This window comes from Lotus japonicus, chromosome 1 (assembly GCF_012489685.1).
Source record: "Lotus japonicus ecotype B-129 chromosome 1, LjGifu_v1.2".
Classification (NCBI taxonomy): domain Eukaryota; kingdom Viridiplantae; phylum Streptophyta; class Magnoliopsida; order Fabales; family Fabaceae; genus Lotus; species Lotus japonicus.
The window spans coordinates 125105714-125125295 of NC_080041.1; the positions used below are offsets into that span (position 1 = coordinate 125105714).

Genomic DNA, 19582 nt, shown 5'->3' on the forward strand with positions numbered 1-19582 from the left:
ATTTGATTGAAGCCAAAACATAGGCGAATTCTGTGTTGTTAGCGCCATCAGAGATCGAGCTACCACCACCAGAGAATTCCGAGACGGAGCAACTTACAGCGGGATCGGTGCAGAGAGAAGAGGAGGTTGTAACGACAGTGAAATTGGAGTTCGCACCGACGGAGCACGTTGGAGTGGTGGTGGAGGAGTCATCGAAGCCAACGAAGGTTTCGATTCTTGCGGCTGGTGGCTTGTTGGTCTCGCAAGCAGAGAGTGGGAAGAACGACGTTTTGCCCAAAATCATTGAACAAAAACCTCTCTACTCAACTCTTGGCTCGTCGGAGTTCGCCAGTCAGCCGGAGACTGAATCGCCAAGCCCTGTTGACAGTGGTTCACGCTTCTTCCTCAGCGATTCTCGCAAACCGGACAAGGTCAATCGACCGCCAGCGAAACCGCCAGCGAAACCACCAGATATTGCGGTTACGGCGGGGGAAGCAGATTCCGTCGTCATCTGGTTGTGTTTGGGTTCATGTGGTGCTCATTTGTACATGGGTTTGTATGCAACAGAGGATGGAAGCGCGATGAGTTGCCAATCGGAAACTGTCTTGCGGCCGCCGGCAAAGCCACCGGACTTGACAGTTACGACGAAGGCCACCGGTCTTGGTTGTTACGGCGGTGGGAGCACATGGAGTGAAGGTTCGAGTTATTTTTCTCTGCGAGAGAGAACGTGCGTGGCTGGTTCACACTTCTTGGTGAACTCTTCCCCAAAAGAATGGGCCAAGCCCGAATTGATTGGGAGCATTGGGCTGTGCAAGACATCCAAACAAGATGGGACATGGAGAGCACTCTGTTTTGATCTTTATTTTTGGCTTGTGTTGTATTGGGCCTGGCCCAACTGGTTACAATTGTTGGTCTTTTGTTCTCCTTTTTCTCCACCTTGAGGACAAGGTGGATGTTTGAGGGGAAAGTGATGATAGAGACCTAGAATTAGAGTGGGCTTATTGTTAGTGGGCTTAGTGTTAGTGGGCTTATAGCCTATAAATAAGGGATTGCTAGAAGAGTTTAGGTATCTTTTGGGATCATTTAGGAAATTGGGACTTGGGAGAGAGCAGAGTCTCTCGAATGCTCTGCAACTTTGTACATTCTCTCTAATTCTTATTTAGGAATTAGGGTTCATATTCCACAATATCATAGTTTCTATCTTCTTCTTGGCTGGGTTCTAACATTCCCCTTCCTCTTTCCATCTCCTTCCCATCAACCACCCAACCTCCACCACCACCTAGCCACCACATCCTTCCCCACTGTATATCAACATCATTCACTTTGCAATAGTGTGCTATCCATTTTTTGCCATTTGGTTAACCATGTGGTTGATCATTGGTTGCAGAAGGTTGGAGAGAAACTAAGCGGGAGATGATCCAAATCTAACACACTTCACATAAACATTTTCACTCTTTCAACATTTGCTTATAATAAAAAATATCTTTCTACATGGTTCGCATTTTCCCTCGTAGTCTCTCGTCTTCTCTTTCAAAAAACTTTTTTTTTTCTTTCATTTCGTGGACACCCAAAAATGGGTAACGACTAGAAAATGGTTGAACCATGTCACGTGTTAGCGTGACAAATGAGTCGTGGCAGATTTTAGCCGAAGAAAGCAAGCGACCGGTTGAGCGAAGCAGAGATCGATCATCATTCTTTAATTGCATCTATAACTTATGAGTATCTCATATTTAATGTCGCATTTCGGGCCCACAAAAAGAATGACAAAATACTAACTAAAGTATTAAGCATTGTAGATACTCTTATGGTCCGTTTAGTGGACGAGATATGATAGTTTAATCATATTCTACTATAATATGTTGTTTGTTTTGCTTGTAAGACAATGTAACACAATCCTGTTCTTTATCATATCGTATCCATTATGTGTAAAAATTATACTCAGGGGAAGCTGAGATATAAGCCGTTTCCGAAATGGTGGGCCCCAGATGATATTTTCCATCCCCTTAATTTTCCCCTAAATGACCAGAAACAAACACGGTATAAGTCCCTAACTCTCTCCATTCTCCAAATATCCATCATTTATCACCGTTACTCCTATCTATGACTCGTCGAACGTCACGCCACGCCGCTCCGTCGCCGTCGTGAGAGGACGCTGCTCCGATTCTGCAATTTTCCCTTCTCCATTTCACCACCATCAACGAGATCGGTATGTTATTCAGTAATTTTGCATCGAAACTAGGATATGTAGTTGAGTAATTGAGTTTCCTTATCCAAGTAGATTCATCGTTGATTCTTGATATGCGTTATTGTTTTTCACATGATCTTATGTTGATATGCTGAAACATACACATTTAGTTTTATGGGTGCACTGTGTTGTTTCTAGTGTGTTACTTTTCAGCTAACATGCTTCACCAATTCAGGAATCATGTCTAGGGTTTTGGCTCAGTCAATCAATATCCCTGGCCTAGTGGCCGGGCGAACGCACGGTCGTAATAACAGGTCCACGAAGTCGAAAAGACCTGTCAAAATGATGTATACCACCTTGCAAGCTCCTGCACTAAGATTGTCAGGTTTCTCGGGCCTGCGTAGTTTTAATAATTTGGATACTATGTTGAGACCTGGACTAGATTTTCATTCTAAGGTGTTCGCTACTACAACTATGTCTCGTAAGGCGAGGGCTAGCAGATGCGTACCGAAAGCCATGTTTGAGCGTTTCACGGAGAAAGCAATCAAAGTGATTATGCTTGCCCAGGAGGAGGCGAGACGGATGGGTCATAATTTTGTTGGGACGGAACAGGTCCTGTTGGGTCTTATTGGTGAAGGCACTGGTATTGCTGCTAAGGTTCTCAAGGCTATGGGTATTAGCCTTAAAGATGCACGTGTGGAAGTGGAAAAGATCATTGGAAGGGGTAGTGGATTTGTTGCTGTTGAGATTCCATTTACTCCTCGTGCTAAGCGTGTTTTGGAACTCTCGCTGGAGGAGGCTCGTCTTCTTGGTAAATGCTGTCTTTCCTTTATCCATGAAGTGTTTTTATTGATGAAAATTTTCTTCCTTGTAATCAACCTTACCAATTTGCCTCTTTTTTTTTTTCTTTGTTGTTTGAAAGAAGGTGGAAGTGATTTGGTTATATTATATTTGTTCTGGTGCATTTATCTATTTTACTTGGAGAGTAACCTAGGTTTTGATGATTTATGGGAAAATGAGGGAAAAAGTAAAAAGATGAGAATTTTCTTTTTTTGTAATCAACTGTCCATTTCTGATCAGCTTTCCATGGTTTTCTCTTTGGCTTTTGTCGTTTGGAAGAATGTAGAAGTGATTTGATTACATTTGGACATTTGGTTCTGTGCATTTATCTATTTTACTTGAAGAGTCACATAGGTTTTGATGATTTTATAGAAAAAAAAAGAGGAAGATAGTAACAGAGGATCGGTAAACTAGTAAACTACCCCACCGTATAATGAGTTACAGAGAGAAGAGAAGGATCATGCACTGGATTCTCATTCCAAAGGCTCTAAAACCTTTCATTCCTAGTGAGCCATTGCTAGATGATGCTATCTAGCCTTTTTTTTTTCAAAATGATTCATCTAAATGGGCTATCATGATGTCAAATATTACTTGGAGTTGGCAAATGTTTCTCAGTGCCCTCTCTGGCAGTCAATATTACTACGTGTTATTGGCATGATAATAGTGTTGAAGAAAGTTATTAAAGGTATAAACATTCCAAGGATGACTTAATTTATTGCTGCCTTGATTGATCTGATTGTTGACTAATTTGCTTTAAATGTGTTCAAAGTGAGTTGGAGTTTATCTATGAATTTGTTTATTTATTTATTCATTCATTTTTTGGCTGGTCTTTCTGTTCTTTCTTCTATTATTTTATTTTGGGATGGGTCTATGCAATATTCCGTTATCACTCAATGAAACGTTTAGGCTTACTCCTTGAAATTTTCAGGTCACAACTATATTGGGTCTGAGCACTTGCTTCTGGGTCTTCTTCGAGAGGGGGAGGGTGTAGCAGCACGTGTTCTTGAAAACCTGGGTGCTGATCCTTCTAATATTCGCTCTCAGGTTTCTATTGTATCCTCATTTATTCATTTTCCCGCACACTATATGGACATATCTTTTATCCTTTTTTTTAATCTTGTACTCCATTGAGTGAGAACAGGTTATTCGCATGGTTGGTGAGGGTGCTGACACTATTGCTGCTACTGTTGGCCCCGGAAGTAGTAGCAATAAGATGCCAACTTTGGAGGAGTATGGCACCAATTTGACCAAGCTAGCAGAGGAGGTAATTACCAGTTCCTAGTTTTCTTCACGACATATGGTATAGTTTTTTTGTGTGTTTAAAAGCATACTTATTTTCTTCCGAAATCAAAATCTCAGGGAAAATTAGATCCTGTTGTGGGTAGGCAGCCACAAATTGAACGCGTCACTCAAATTTTGGGCCGTCGTACCAAAAATAATCCTTGTCTTATTGGCGAGCCTGGTGTTGGAAAGACAGCTATTGCCGAAGGTCTTGCTCAACGGATTGCAACTGGCGATGTTCCTGAAACCCTAGAGGGAAAGAAGGTTAGTATGAATTATTTTACATTGGTTTCATTAAGGGAATTTTCTATTCCATTTTCAGCTTTATCATCAACTTGCTTGGAGCACCCTGCCTTATTTTCAGTCATTTCATTTGTGAGATTAATTTTGCATTTGTATTTGATAAGTATTGAATCTATTGATTAAATTCTTGGATTTGGTATTTTATCACACTTTTGGGGATCCTGAATAATGTTAGTTTTGTCTATGATTTAGGTAATAACCCTTGATATGGGTCTACTTGTTGCTGGAACTAAATATCGTGGAGAATTTGAGGAGAGGTTGAAGAAGCTAATGGAGGAAATCAAACAAAGTGATGATATAATCCTTTTCATTGATGAAGTTCACACACTAATTGGAGCTGGAGCAGCTGAAGGGGCGATTGATGCTGCAAACATATTAAAACCAGCTCTTGCCAGAGGGGAACTACAGGTCATATTTCCCTTGACGGCTTGACGTGTTCAAAATATATTTCCTTTTGATTCTGACCTCAAATTCATTTTTTTTGTTGTTGTTGGGCTAGGGGTTTCATTTTATATACCCTATCCTTGTCATCAATCATATCTATCAATTATCTTGTTCCTTCATGGCCAATGCTCGCCTGCATTGGTTGACGGTGAATAAGTTACTAAATCAAGTTTCTTCTCTTGCGTTGTGCTTGTGCACAAATCCCCATTTTTTCCAATATGCTTTGTTAGTTTTGACTTTTGACAACAATGTATATTTTAGTTTTTTTTACTATGAAGGTGTTTTGCTAGCTTGTCTAATATATTTTAGTTTTTAAATCTTGTACCTTGTACCCGTACCTGGTACCGGTACCGTAGCTGTATCATTGCAACTTAGATGATCATGGCAGACTTATGGTGAAATGTGAAGACATATGGTTATATGATAATATCTATGCTAAACTTGTCACTATTGCTCATTTGGAACTGTTCTAAAAAAATGACTGCGTATTATGCAGTGTATAGGAGCCACAACACTGGATGAATACAGGAAGCACATTGAAAAAGATCCAGCTTTGGAAAGGCGATTCCAGCCAGTTAAAGTGCCAGAGCCAACTGTGGATGAAACCATACAAATACTGAAAGGACTTAGAGAACGCTATGAGATTCACCACAAGCTCCGCTATACAGATGATGCTCTTGTAGCTGCTGCACATCTGTCATATCAATATATCAGGTTTATCATAATTTATACTTCTGCACTTCCTCTGTTCATTTTCCTTTTCATTTATGCTGGAAGGGAATATTTCTTTTAATTGTTATTTACAATATTAAACTGAAAACTCTTCACTGAATTTATGTTGATCTTCTGGAATATAGCATTATGTATATCTTAAGTAATTTCTAGCTTATAAAAAATGGTGCCTCCTGCAGTGATCGGTTTTTGCCTGACAAAGCTATAGATTTGATTGATGAAGCTGGTTCCCGAGTCCGGCTTCGACATGCCCAGGTACATTGTGTGACTCCCCTCCCTGAATCAACAGTTAATCATTTGTCTATTGTTGAACTAATTGAACCAGATTTCCATATTTACAGTTGCCTGAAGAAGCAAGAGAGCTCGACAAGGAGGTCAGGCAGATTGTGAAGGAGAAGGATGAAGCTGTTCGCAACCAAGACTTTGAAAAGGTAACGCTTTTATCTGAGATTTAACCATTAAAGTTTTAACATCAACTAACGTTTTCAGGATATAATAATCCTTACTCCAATGAGTAATCTTGTTTGTCTTCAAAAAGAGATGTTCTACCTTTCAGTTAACATTAAAAGAATGGAGGATTATTTTCCATAAGTTCTGATGTGACTTCTAGTTCTAGTTTGTTGAGTGTAAAGTGCATTTAGTGGTTTGTTTCTTGTTCATACCAATTATGTCTCCAAATTTATTCGCTTTTTGGATTATAAGTAACGGGCTTGACGATACATGGATTTCTTTACAGGCTGGAGAGCTGCGAGACAGAGAAATGGATCTTAAGACACAGATCTCAGCTCTTATAGAAAAAGGCAAGGAGATGAGTAAGGCAGAGAGTGAGGCAGCAGATGGAGGTCCAGTTGTGACTGAAGTTGACATACAACATATTGTGGCCTCCTGGACTGGTATTCCTGTTGACAAAGTATCGACAGATGAATCTGATCGCCTCCTCAAGATGGAAGAGACATTACACAAGCGAGTTATTGGTCAGGATGAAGCAGTAAAAGCCATTAGCCGGGCAATCCGTCGAGCGCGGGTTGGACTAAAGAACCCTAACCGTCCAATTGCAAGCTTCATCTTTTCTGGGCCAACTGGTGTGGGGAAGTCTGAGTTGGCCAAAACACTGGCTTCATACTACTTTGGTTCTGAAGAGGCCATGATTCGGCTTGACATGAGTGAATTTATGGAAAGGCACACGGTCTCCAAACTCATTGGTTCACCTCCTGGATATGTTGGTTACACTGAGGGTGGTCAACTGACTGAAGCAGTTCGGCGCCGTCCCTACACTGTTGTACTCTTTGATGAGATTGAGAAAGCCCATCCTGATGTATTCAACATGATGCTTCAGATCCTGGAAGATGGAAGGCTAACAGATAGTAAAGGGAGAACTGTGGACTTCAAGAACACCCTTCTTATAATGACATCAAACGTCGGAAGTAGTGTGATTGAGAAAGGAGGCCGTAAAATAGGATTTGACCTTGATTATGATGAGAAAGACAGCAGTTATAATCGAATAAAGAGCTTGGTGACCGAGGAGCTTAAGCAGTACTTTAGGCCTGAGTTTCTGAATAGGTTGGATGAAATGATTGTTTTCAGGCAACTCACAAAGCTGGAGGTGAAGGAGATAGCTGACATAATGCTTAAGGAGGTGTTTGAGAGACTGAAAACCAAAGAAATTGATCTTTCAGTGACAGAGAGATTTAAGGAGAGAGTGGTTGACGAAGGTTATAATCCAAGTTATGGGGCTAGGCCTCTAAGAAGAGCAATAATGCGACTCTTGGAGGACAGCATGGCAGAGAAGATGCTTGCTAGAGAGATTAAAGAGGGCGACTCTGTTATAGTTGATGCTGATTCTGATGGTAATGTGATTGTGCTCAATGGTAGCAGTGACAGTGGTGCCCCAGAATCACTGCCAGAGGTTCTTCCTGTGTAAATCGTAATAACATGGTTGCCTTGCTAAGTTATTTGTACTTTTTTAAAAAAATATTATACAGTCATAGCTGTTTTAGTTGTAAAAAACTTTAATGGACTACTGGTCTGGTTTGCCCATATAGCCAACATAGCAAGCAAAGAGAGGTTGGGATGAATGAAACTCAACGCTTTGTTTGCCATACCTTGGATATGTAGCATCAATGACCAATTTTAATGGAGCATGTTAGTATAAAAAAACTCGGTGTAATACGTGGTATTAGATTGGATATGAGTGTAAAAATGTTTTACTGTTACCGTGTATCAAAATTAAAATCTTATAATTAAACATCATTACATTATTTTTAATTTTATAGCTCAATTAAGCGTTAATATAATTTGTAAACATATTTATTTATGTATATATTATTAATGACATATGTCATCATCTTTTGTGATTTTAATATATAATCATTAAAGAATAATTAATTTAATAAATCAAATTTAAAAGATGAGTCAACTAACAGTAGGATAAAATAAATTTATAATTAGATTTGTTTCTTTTATATGTAAAATTAGCTTATTCATAAAAAATACGTTGACCCACACTATAATATAACCTTTTCAAAAAATTTTAAAACAAGAATATATTCTTTTTAGTAATGAAATACTTAATACTTACTTATTATATTTATTATTTATCATAAAAAATATTATATTTTAATGAACATATTAACTTGTTTAATTATATAGCTAACATCATCCCTTAGCCATGAGGTTGATGATTTGTTCCCTATCCATGGAATGAAGCGCATTTTTGGCCAGTGATTTACAGCTTAGTGTTCATTGCTTCTAGTGGTGGATACCCTAGGCTCAAGAAAACATCATTTCATAGTTTTAAAATGTTTAAATCACATTAATTTAATTAATAAATATATTTACTTATGTATATATTTTAAATCTATTATTAATGATATATGTCATCACAAAGTGAATTTAATATTTTATTCTACACCAATTTTTCAAGAGGAATGCTATTTGTTTTTTTTCTATTAACTAATACTATCTCTAATCAGATTAAATATTATTAAATAATTAAAAAATTAAACTAATTATTGATCATTTCATTAATATGTTCTCAAGTCAACTTTGCTAATATATAGAGGTTTGCATGGTTAAATTGAGGTTCAAAAAAAAATTTAATAGTATAACTATTATTTTTTCTAAGCAATGTAATGATTATAAATAACTATATATTAAAGCACAATTAATTTAATAAATTAAATTTAAAAAATATTAGTCAACTAATTTTATGATCCATTAATTTCATATTTAATAATTTTCCTTTTCACATGAACTAGTTTGACCCACACTATGAATAAAACAAAATTAACTTCTTTTATCAATTAATTACTCCCTAATTATTATATTTATTTATTAGTTTGTCCTACGTTTTGACAACACATTTCCTTATGAGGGTTTAGTGCCTGTTTGTCTCCGCGTGATATGAGGGGAGGACGCGCGTTTATTCCACAGCTCAAGAACAGAGTAACCAAACATTTTTTCTGTTGTCTTCTCTATAAATTTCTCCACCATTGTTACCAATATCACATATGCATGCAATGGACTCCTCAAAATCTCTATGCCACCTTCATTTTGTCTTCATCCCTTTAATGGCCCCTGGTCATCTTCTTCCAATGGTAGACATGGCCAAGCTATTTGCACGCCGCAATGTCACAGTGAGCATAGTCACCACACCCCTCAACTCAATCCAATTCAGAGACACCATAGATAGAGAGATTCAATCTGGTTCACCAATCCAAATTCTGCATGTTCCATTTCCAAATGCTGAATCTGGAATACCTGAAGGGTGTGAGAGTGCGGATACTCTGCCTTCAGTGGATCTCTTTGAAAACTTCTTCGTCGCTCTACGCTTGTTGCATCAGCCACTGGAAGAGCTTCTTGAAAATCTAACACCAATGCCAAGCTGTATAATCGCTGATAAACATGTTATGTGTGTTGCTGATATTGCCAAGAAGTTGAATGTTCCGAGAATAACATTTGATGGGACTAGTTGCTTCACTCACCTCTGCAATCGCAATTTACATGAGGCTTTCCCTGATGAAGACAAATTTCTTGTCCCTGGATTGCCCCATAGAGTAGAATTGCGAAAATGTCAACTTCCACCTGAGTTCTTGAAAACAAACACAAAGATTGATACTTACCGTAAGGAAGTAAGGGTGGTAGCAGAAAAAACACATATGGTGGTGGTTAATAGTTTTGAAGAATTAGAGGCAGAGTATGTGAAAGAGTATCAAAGGGTCACAGGTAACAGGTTACAAGACAATTTTTTTTTCTTTGTGTTAATTGTACCCATAAAAGTTTTATATTTTTATGTGTGTGCATGTGTGTATGCGATTGTCAGTCATAACATAAAATTTCTGAATCTGTCACAGGTCGGAAAGTTTGGTGTGTTGGTCCGGTATCACTATCCAACAAGGATGAATTGGACAAAGCTCAAAGAGGAATGAGAAATTCAAATGACTTGAGCCAAATTCTGAAGTGGCTTGATTCATGGCCTCCAAGCTCAGTGATTTATGTCTGCCTTGGTAGTCTCAACCGCGCAACACCGAAGCAGTTGATAGAGATCGGTTTGGGACTGGAAGCGACGAAAAGGCCATTCATTTGGGTGCTGAGAGGTGCATATGGAAGAGAGGAATTGGAAGAGTGGCTCTTGGAAGAAGGGTTTGAGGAAAGGGTGAAAGGGAGAGGACTTTTGATTAAGGGTTGGGCACCACAAGTGTTGATATTGTCACACAGTGCAATAGGAGCTTTCTTGACACATTGTGGATGGAATTCAACACTGGAGGGGATTTGTGCTGGGGTGCCATTGATCACTTTTCCTCTGTTTGCTGAGCAGTTTTATAATGAGAGAGTTGTTGTGCAAGTGGTGGAGACTGGGGTGAGTTTGGGAGCTGAAGCTGTTGTGCATTTGGGAGAGGAAGAAGGGAAGAGTTATGTTCAGGTGAAGAGGGAAAGTGTTAGGGATTCTATAGAGAAGGTAATGGGTGAGGGTGAAGAGAAAGAGAAGATGAGGGAAAGAGCTAGGAGGTATGCTGAGATGGGAAGGAAAGCGATTGAAGAAGGAGGGTCTTCTTACCACAACATTTCTCTTCTAATTGAAGACATAATAATGCATGTACAGGGTTGATTAGATTAGACATTAGAGGCTAAAGCTAAGCCACAGTTGAAACCAAATAAATGGATGATGGTGTTGTAGGAAAGTTTTTTTTGTTTGCTTTGGAATACAGTTGTAGGAAATTTCTATCAAAAAAAAAAGAAATAGAATTAATAATAATATTGTTAATGGCAATATTATATAATAATATAAATAATTAAAAGAACTTGTCGCTTTCACTGAGCTGTATAACAACATTGATGTATTGGAATCATAGCATGCAAGATGTAATTATATAAAAATATAAATAATTAAAAGAGTGTTTTCTCATAGCATGCAAGATGTATTGTAGCCGTATATAATTATTTATGAAAATAAACCGCTCTTAGGTTAGTTTGGTAGAACACCGATCTTCAAAACGATTTATTAAAAGTCTTTTTGAATATTCTTTAATGTGCCGACTATTCATGCAACGTGAGAAGCGGATGGATAATCATTTAGTTTATGAATCGATTGATAAATCCAATTATAATATCTTGATTTCTAATGAAAATGCATCACGACCATGTATATATCCAATTTGAACACGTGATATTCAGTTATTGGACATCAGTGTAATTTTACACTAATCGACAATGCACAATCATTAAACTCTTTATAAATCGCACAATATAGTGATATTCACTTTTTATTGTCATAAAATAGATGGTTAAAAAAAGACAAATTAGACGTGTGGTGTTAGACCATGAAAAACACGGTAGTGAGATAAACTGGTAATCAAGTAGAATAGAAATGGAGACACTTAATCGGTCTTAAGGGGAAAAAGTTCAATATCATACTAATAATGCATATCTTAGTAACCAATATTGGAGGATAGTGGGATTAGTGGGATTTTCTTTTGACTAAGTTAAAGAGGATAAACTAGTAAAAAGAGATAAGATATAGAAACAATTTTTTGAATATAAACATTTTCTAACAAATCATAATCTAGATGTTTGAGGAGCCAAACTATATATATAAAATGTGTTAAACTTTATTAATAATTCTCACCTGTTATTGAAAAGGTAAATATCAAACCACATAATAAAATATCAATATCAATTTTACACAAGATTTATAAAATTAGTACCAATGGGCAATGGCACAAGTTATTTTCATTTTAGAGGAAAACACGATTCGCGGGAAAATTCCCCAATTTTTAGAACACAATCCCTAATTCCCCTAAACCTGTTACAGATTAGGTTTCCGTCGCACTTGTTAAGCATTCACTGATTAATCAATCAGCGTTGGAATAATCCTCTCCATGTCGCCGCCGGCGAATCCTGAGGAGCCAGAACGGTGCCGGAGTCAACGAACTCAGTTCTCAAGCATAAGGTACTCATTCTTCTTACTCAGATATAGATATTTACTTGTGCGATTTTCGTTACCCTTCCGTTGTTTCTTAAGAAAATTCAAGAAAGTTGGTAACTTTTTGTATCATGCTTCAGGAATCTGCCATTCATTTTAATTCTTTGCATCTTCAATGTGCAGTTTTCAGTAGTTTATAATTTTAAGTGCTGTTTTTTATGTTTCTTGATCAAAAGCAATCAAATGCAAATAAATATAATGACTTGTTTTGGTCCATAGGTTTGGAAAAAAGAAAAAAAATACTTAAGAAAACATGTCATGGTGTACAAAGATAGCATTACTAGGACCAACAAAGACGAATTAACCAAATAAATTCAACATCCAACTTCATAGGAAATCAAAGTTCAACAAACCGCAATAATGGAGTGCAATATTACTTAGTACATCTCGTAAAGCATACTTAAGTAACCAAAGTACCAAACCATAAGTTCTTAGAGTAACAAAGAGAGCTGAAAATAAAAAAAACAAGAGTGAATAGTTCATAATATTTAAACTTCAAATGATCCAATATCTTCCATTTCATCATCATACTCAGGATTCTCCTCCATCATCATGTCATGACCATCATCTTCATCAGATGAAAAAGTTTCTTGAAAGTTTGCATCAATTGTGGCTTAGCTTTAACTTATAATCTAGTCTAGCCCTTGAACATGTATGATATCTTCAATTAGAAGAGAAATGTTGCGGTAAGAAGATCCTCCTTCTTCTATTGCTTTCCTTGCCATGTCTGCATACTTTCTAGCTCTTTCCCTCATCTTTTCTTTTTCTTTGCCCTCACCCATTACCTTCTCTACTGAATCTCTAATACTTTCCCTCTTGACCTGAACACGACTCTCGTCTTCCTCTCCCAAGTGGACGACAGTTTCAGCTCCCACACCCACCCCAGTCTCCACCACTTGTGCAATGACTTTCTCATTATAAAACTGCTCAGCAAACTGAGGAAAAGTGACCAGGGGCACTCCAGCACAAATCCCTTCTAGTGTGGAGTTCCATCCACAATGTGTCAAGAACGCTCCTATTGCTTTGTGTGACAATATCAACACTTGTGGTGCCCAACCCTTGATCAAAAGTCCTCTCCCTTTCAGTCTTTCCTCAAACCCTTCTTCTAGAAGCCACTTATCCATTTCCTCTCTTCCATAGGCACCTCTCAGCACCCAAATGAACGGTCTTTTTGTTGCTTCGAGTCCCAACCCGACCTCTATCAACTGTTTTGGTGTTGCACAGTTCAGGCTACCGAGGCACGCATAAATCACAGAGCTTGGAGGCCATGAATCTAGCCACTTCAGAATTTGACTTGCACCATTTGAGTTTCCGTTTCCTCTCTGAGCTTTGTCCAATTCGTCTTTGTTGGATAGTGATACAGGGCCAACACACCAAACCTTATGGCCTGCTACCCTTTGATAGTCTTTAACATATTCTGCCTCTAATTCTTCAAAACTGTTGACCACCACCCCGTATGATTTTTCTGCCTTCACCCTTATTTCCTCACGGAAAGCAGTCAGCCTTTTGTCTGTGTAAGGATTGAATATCCCGGGGAGCTGGCATCTTCGCAATTCTATTTCATGAGGTATTCCAGGGACAAGAAATTTCTCGTCATCAGATATAGCCTCAGAGATCTTAATAAATTGTGATTGCATATGAAATTGAAACAACTAGTCCCATCAAATATTATTCTTGGAACTTTGAGCTTGTCTGCAATATCAGCTACACATGAAAGACTTTTGTCAGCTATTATGCAGCTTGGGACGGGTCTTAGCTTTTCAAACAGATCTTCTAGTGGTCGCTGCAACAAGCGTAAAGCGGTGTAAAAGTTTGTTTGCAGAGCCATTGAAGGAAGAGTATCCACGCTCTCACACCCCTCAGGAATTCCAGACTCTGCATTTGGAAATGGAACATGCAGAATTTGGATGGGTGACCCAGATTGAATCTCTCTGTCTATGGTGTCTCGGAATTGGATGGAATTAAGGGGTGTAGTGACTATGCTCACTTTGACCTTGCGTCGTGCAAACAACTTGGCCATGTCTACCAAAGGAATAATATGACCCGGGGCCATTAAGGGGATGAACACAAAGTGGAGGGGGCATAGAGGTACTGAGTCCATTCCATGTTTCTGTGCCATGAGATGGTGGGGAAATGAATAGAGAAGGCAACAGAAAAAAGGAGAAACTTTTGGGCTTTTTCACGTTTCTATTCAGCACAATACGAGGTTGAATGTGTGGTCTGTTCATTTAAATTGCTATGATCCATTGACTAAAACAAAAAAAAATTGCTATGGTCCAAGTATGCTAGTGACATAAGACAAGATTAGCTTTTTCACATTATATTATTATATTATATTATTTATTATAAAAAGAGCTGTCGTTAAACAAAGAAGATTGCTATGATCCAAGATTATATTATTCAATATGAAGTAGAAAAACCTGAATAGAAAAACAAAAAGTAGATGGCTTCTACAAAGCACGGAGTAGGTGGTATATAAGTAGGTGGCTGCTACGATAAAGAAAGACATGGTTGCTTAAAATGCATCAGCAGGTTTTAATAATTGATATTAGAAATTTAAAAATGGTGTCCTCCATTGTTTTGAAATCACTAAGAATATGATATTTAAGAATAATTTGTTTGATCTCACTTCAGTGTTCTGTTAGGAATATTCTACTCTACAGTCCCCCTCCCTCTTTCTTTCCTTTTGATGAAAATAATGACTCATGATATTTAACAATTTAAGCAGGGTTAACTATCAGATTGGTCCCTGTGTTTGAGTCGCCGTTTGAGGTGAGTCCCTCCCCGGAAAATATATGGTTTAAAGTCCTCGTGTTTGAAAAACTTTTGGAGCGGGTCCTCGCTGAAGGGCGGAGCTCCGGCGAGTGCTTAAATGGCACGCTGTCGAGGATAAAAATGCTTACGTGGATTATAAAAATAAAAAAAAAATAAAAAAATCACACATCAGACTACTAAATTAAATTAATAAAATTAAAAATCTAAATCATCATCATGACCCATTACCCTATTAAGAGGAAACCACAACCCCAAATCTCATCATCATCCCAGATCAACCCCAAATAATCATCATCATCAAATCATCCTCACCCTCACCCCACCCCCAACCTTAACCCGATCCCACCCCCAACCTCAGCTCCCCACCCGCAACCTCAACCCGACCCCTACCCCCAACCTCAACCTCAACCCGCACACAACAACACAAACCCAGAACACCAACCCCAAACCCCAGCAACATCAACCCCAACCCCCTCATTCCTCCCATGCTCCCCAACCCAATCCTGTCAGCAGAAACCTAGATCGGGAACCACCACTTCCCCAAATCGAAAAGAGTTTGAACTATCTGAAGAATAAGGAAGAAGAAACGAGAGAGAAAGAGGAGTGAGTGACGGAGCCTCCTCCATGTAGGAAGCAGAAGAAACTGTGGGTGAAGCCTGATGAGTGGATCTATCAAGAGATTGAAGACTGATGTTTTGGTTTTTCTAGATCTATCAAGTGGTTGATCGATCTCTTCACCTCTCTCATCTCTCACCCATGTTCTGGGTTCTTCTGGATCCAAACTTAGATTGGGGTGGGGATTTCATTTGGGGGTAGGGGTTGGGGTTTTGGTTTTGGTTCCGATTACAGGTGAGGGTGAGGATGCGGGTTGGGGTTTGGGGGTGAAGTTGCGGGTTGGGGTTTGGGGTTTGAGGGTGAGGGTTGAGGTTGGGTGAGGTCGTGGGTGAAGGAGGTTGCAGGTTGGGGTTTGGGGGTGAGGGTGAGGGTGAGATTGCAGGTGGGTGAGGGTGAGGGTGAGGGTTGAGGTTGGGTGAGGTCGTGAGGGTTTGCAGGTGGGTGAGGGTGAGGGTGAGGTTGGGTGAGGGGGTTTAGAAATCGTGGGTGAGGTTTGAGGTTGGGTGTTCTGGGTTTGTGTTGTGTACTGGGTTTGAGGTTGGGTGTACTGGGTGAGGTCGTGAGGGTTTGCTGAAATGATGATGATGATTAAAAGGAGAGGGAAAGAGAATTGTTTTCAGATTTGTCAAAAATTGTTCATATCTAGTTTGGTTTTGGGGTGTTTTGATGATGATGATTCTGGAGTGTTATTTTTTGGGTTAATTTGGGGGAATTGAAGTTAATTTGGGAAGAAATTGATTTTGTTAATTAATGTAAGGGTAGATTTGTTAATATGTTTAATTGTAGTTAATTTGATTAATGAATCTGACATGTAATTTTTTAATATTTTTTAAATCCACGTAAGCATAACTAACACAGTCAGCGATCCAAATCATCACTCGCCGGAGCTCCGCCCTCCGGCGAGGACCCGCTCCAAAAGTTTTTCAAACACGGGGACTTTAGACCATATATTTTTCGGGGAGGGACTCACCTCAGACGGCGACTCAAACATAGGGACCAAACTGATAGTTAACCCATTTAAGCATTATAATTTATGAATATGCAATTTCTGCTATGATTGTGTGCTGGTAATTTATGATTGTTTAAAAACTTATGTCTTCGATACCCCTTTTATAAGCCCAGGAACTATGGTGATGCATATAAGAAACTGATGCTAATAGATTTATGTTCAACGTTAGTTTATTATTACTTCACATTATGTGTTGGAAATTCTTAGCTTTATTTATGTCTAAGTTCATATAAATGATATATTGCAACTATAGAATAATTGTAACAGAACATAATTATAGTTGGATTTTTAATTAGCTATGTTTCTAAAGTGATGAGTAAAGCATTTCTTTTCACAAGGAATGCTGGTAGTTTTTTTTTGGTTACAAGAGGAATAATGAATGCTGGTAGTTTATTATTTAATATGTTTTTTTTCTAATACTATTTTTTTATTAGTGATATTCATATGAGATCAAGTGAATCATAGAGATCTCACTTTCAAGGCACTCTAAGTTAGAACTAACATCACTTCTAACCCTTGAAAAAAATTCAAAAAAGGAGTGATAATGTGATATATATATATATATATATATATATATATATATATATATATATATATATATATATATATATATATATATATATATATATATTGGTTGCATTCATATCTTCTCATATATCTCTCTTACTTTTCTCTAAGATATCTTGGATGAGCAAGGTGACGTTAGAGTAAGAAGATCCTCCTTTCTCTTGAGTTGTTTTGGCCATCTGAGCAATCTCTGCAATCCTTTTTCTTCTTTCATCACTTTCTTCTGTCTCATCCATTAAGCTTTCTATTGCCTTTTCAACATCTTCTTTCTTCACTATCACACCAGTTTTCTCTTCCTCACCCCACTTAACAGGACTATTGACCCCAACCTTCACTCCAACTTTTAATACATGCACAACAAAACTTTCATTCAAAAATTGGTCCCCAAATAGTGGCCATGTAATCATAGGGACACCAGCACATATTGCTTCCAAAGTAGAGTTCCAACCACAGTGTGTTATGAATCCTCCAATTGCAGGGTGTGACAACATCAATATTTGAGGAGCCCAACCCCGAATCAGAAGGCTTCTATCACTGGTTCTTTCCTCGAATCCATCTTCCTTAATCCAATTCTCCAATGCCTCTGAATGAATTCCTCCCCTGATCACCCAAATGAAGGGTCTCTTTGATGCTTCCAATGCCAAACCAAGCTCTATCAACTGCAATGGTGTTAAGTTGCATAAGCTTCCAAAACATGCATAAATTACACTCTTTGGCTCATGACAATCAAGCCATTTCATGTATTGGCACTCATCAATTGAGACCTTATTACCTCTTTGAGCCTTATCCAATTCATCCTTGTTAATGAGTGATACAGGACCTACACACCACACTTTATCACTTCTAACCTTCTTGTAATCCCTTGCATATGCTGGCTCCAACTCTTCAAAAGAATTCATGATCATCCCATAACTAGCTTTTTCAGCTGCAGCCATTTCATCACTAAACTGTTTCCAACCTTCATCTTTCAAACCCATTCCTATATGGGATTTGGCCATTTCAATTTTGTCAGGGATACCAGGAACAGTAAATTTCTCTGATTCATCAGTTATGCTCTCCAAGATATTACTGATACGTATATTATGCCAGCAGAAGAAAAAGAAGCAACTTACTCCATTAAAAGAAATCCTGGGAATGTTGAATTTGCTAGCAATGTGGATTGTGTATGGCAAACAAACATCAGAGATTATGCAGCTTGGTGCTGGAGTTAGCTCCTCAAATAGATTTTCTGCTGGCTGTTGTAGAAAGCTTAGTGCATTGAAGAAACTCGAGGCGGTGCCGAGTGAAGGTAGCATGTCAAGATTCTCACACCCTTCTGGGAATTCAAAGTTTTTACTTGGAAATTGGAGCTGGGCTAATCGAATTGGAAAGCCAGATTCAATGTAACGAGCAAGGATTGAAGAGAAACGTGATGCATTATGAGGTGTGGTGACTACTGTGACAATAACATTTTGCTGCACAAGAATTTTTGCAATGTCCATCATAGGGATCATGTGGCCTTGGGCCATCATAGGAAACAAGACGAAATGGAGCTGAGAAACTTTAGAATCCATTATTGTTGTTGTAGGAGGGTGTGATTGTATGATGAATTCACCTAGATCTTGTTCAATGTTATATAACATTCTTAGTAGGGTGTGATTGTAGGAGGGTCGCTTTATCCGTGATGTAAGCGCCTACATACGCAAATTTTTATCAATTTGTGTTCATTTTTGAATAATCTCATTGGACAAGTCAACATTTGTCTTCTCCAGTTGCATGTTTCAATTCACCTTTGTCTTCTGGCTTCTGCACTAGTAAGTTGCCTGAAAGGAATGGTATCCAGTATCCACTAGCTACAAGAATATTATAATTAACGAAAAGTATGCACAGACATAAGCGAATGGTCAACATCGTTTTACACATATAGATTCATGGTTGTTTTTAACGGGCCACAGTTTAAAAAAAAAAGTAAAATGTATATTGTGGCGTTCACTATAAATCCGTATGTCTTCAACGTATTACACATTTTTGAATGTTGATGTATCATGACTCTATAATTAAAAAGATGATGAGAGTTAGTAACACTCACTTTAACACATTTTTTTTTAAAGTACTTTAACACTCTTTTCAATTGGTTGACATTTATGTTAATTTCACTAAATTAAAAGTTAGACCAATATTTTTAATGGACCTCACATAAATTAATCAAATAAAGAGAGTGTTGGAAAGAAAGTGTTAAAATGAGAGTTACTATCATTTTTTTAATTAAAGATTTGAAGGAAAAACCAGGTTAACATATTGGTTCAACACTCCATCTCTTAATCGAGTGGTTGGATGTTCAATTTCGAACTTTTGTTAATGGAAAAAATTATTGTCAAGTCTTGAACCGCTT

The 19582-nt window shown here is 38.1% G+C and overlaps 3 protein-coding genes and 1 pseudogene across 3 annotated transcripts; 2 read left to right on the forward strand and 2 right to left on the reverse strand.

Annotated features, from left to right (window-relative positions):
* Nucleotides 1-2025: 2025 nt before the first annotated feature.
* On the forward strand, nt 2026-8029 carry LOC130730282 (chaperone protein ClpC, chloroplastic-like). Its single transcript, XM_057582244.1, has 10 exons — nt 2026-2185; nt 2400-2975; nt 3933-4048; nt 4146-4268; nt 4364-4549; nt 4781-4996; nt 5529-5746; nt 5944-6019; nt 6106-6195; nt 6501-8029. The coding sequence occupies exons 2-10, from the start codon at nt 2405-2407 to the stop codon at nt 7683-7685; spliced, it is 2781 nt and encodes a 926-aa protein (XP_057438227.1). The 5' UTR covers nt 2026-2185; nt 2400-2404; the 3' UTR covers nt 7686-8029.
* A 982-nt stretch (nt 8030-9011) lies between these two features.
* Nucleotides 9012-11033, forward strand: LOC130730283 (UDP-glycosyltransferase 73C2-like). The gene is made up of 2 exons (XM_057582245.1): nt 9012-9988; nt 10117-11033. The coding sequence occupies exons 1-2, from the start codon at nt 9274-9276 to the stop codon at nt 10869-10871; spliced, it is 1470 nt and encodes a 489-aa protein (XP_057438228.1). The 5' UTR covers nt 9012-9273; the 3' UTR covers nt 10872-11033.
* A 1512-nt stretch (nt 11034-12545) lies between these two features.
* On the reverse strand, nt 12546-14528 carry LOC130730285 (UDP-glycosyltransferase 73C3-like; annotated as a pseudogene).
* Nucleotides 14529-17256: 2728 nt separating this feature from the next.
* LOC130730284 (UDP-glycosyltransferase 73C1-like) lies at nt 17257-19004 on the reverse strand. The gene has a single exon (XM_057582246.1). The coding sequence runs from the start codon at nt 18831-18833 to the stop codon at nt 17295-17297; it is 1539 nt and encodes a 512-aa protein (XP_057438229.1). The 5' UTR covers nt 18834-19004; the 3' UTR covers nt 17257-17294.
* Between the last annotated feature and the right edge of the window lie 578 nt (nt 19005-19582).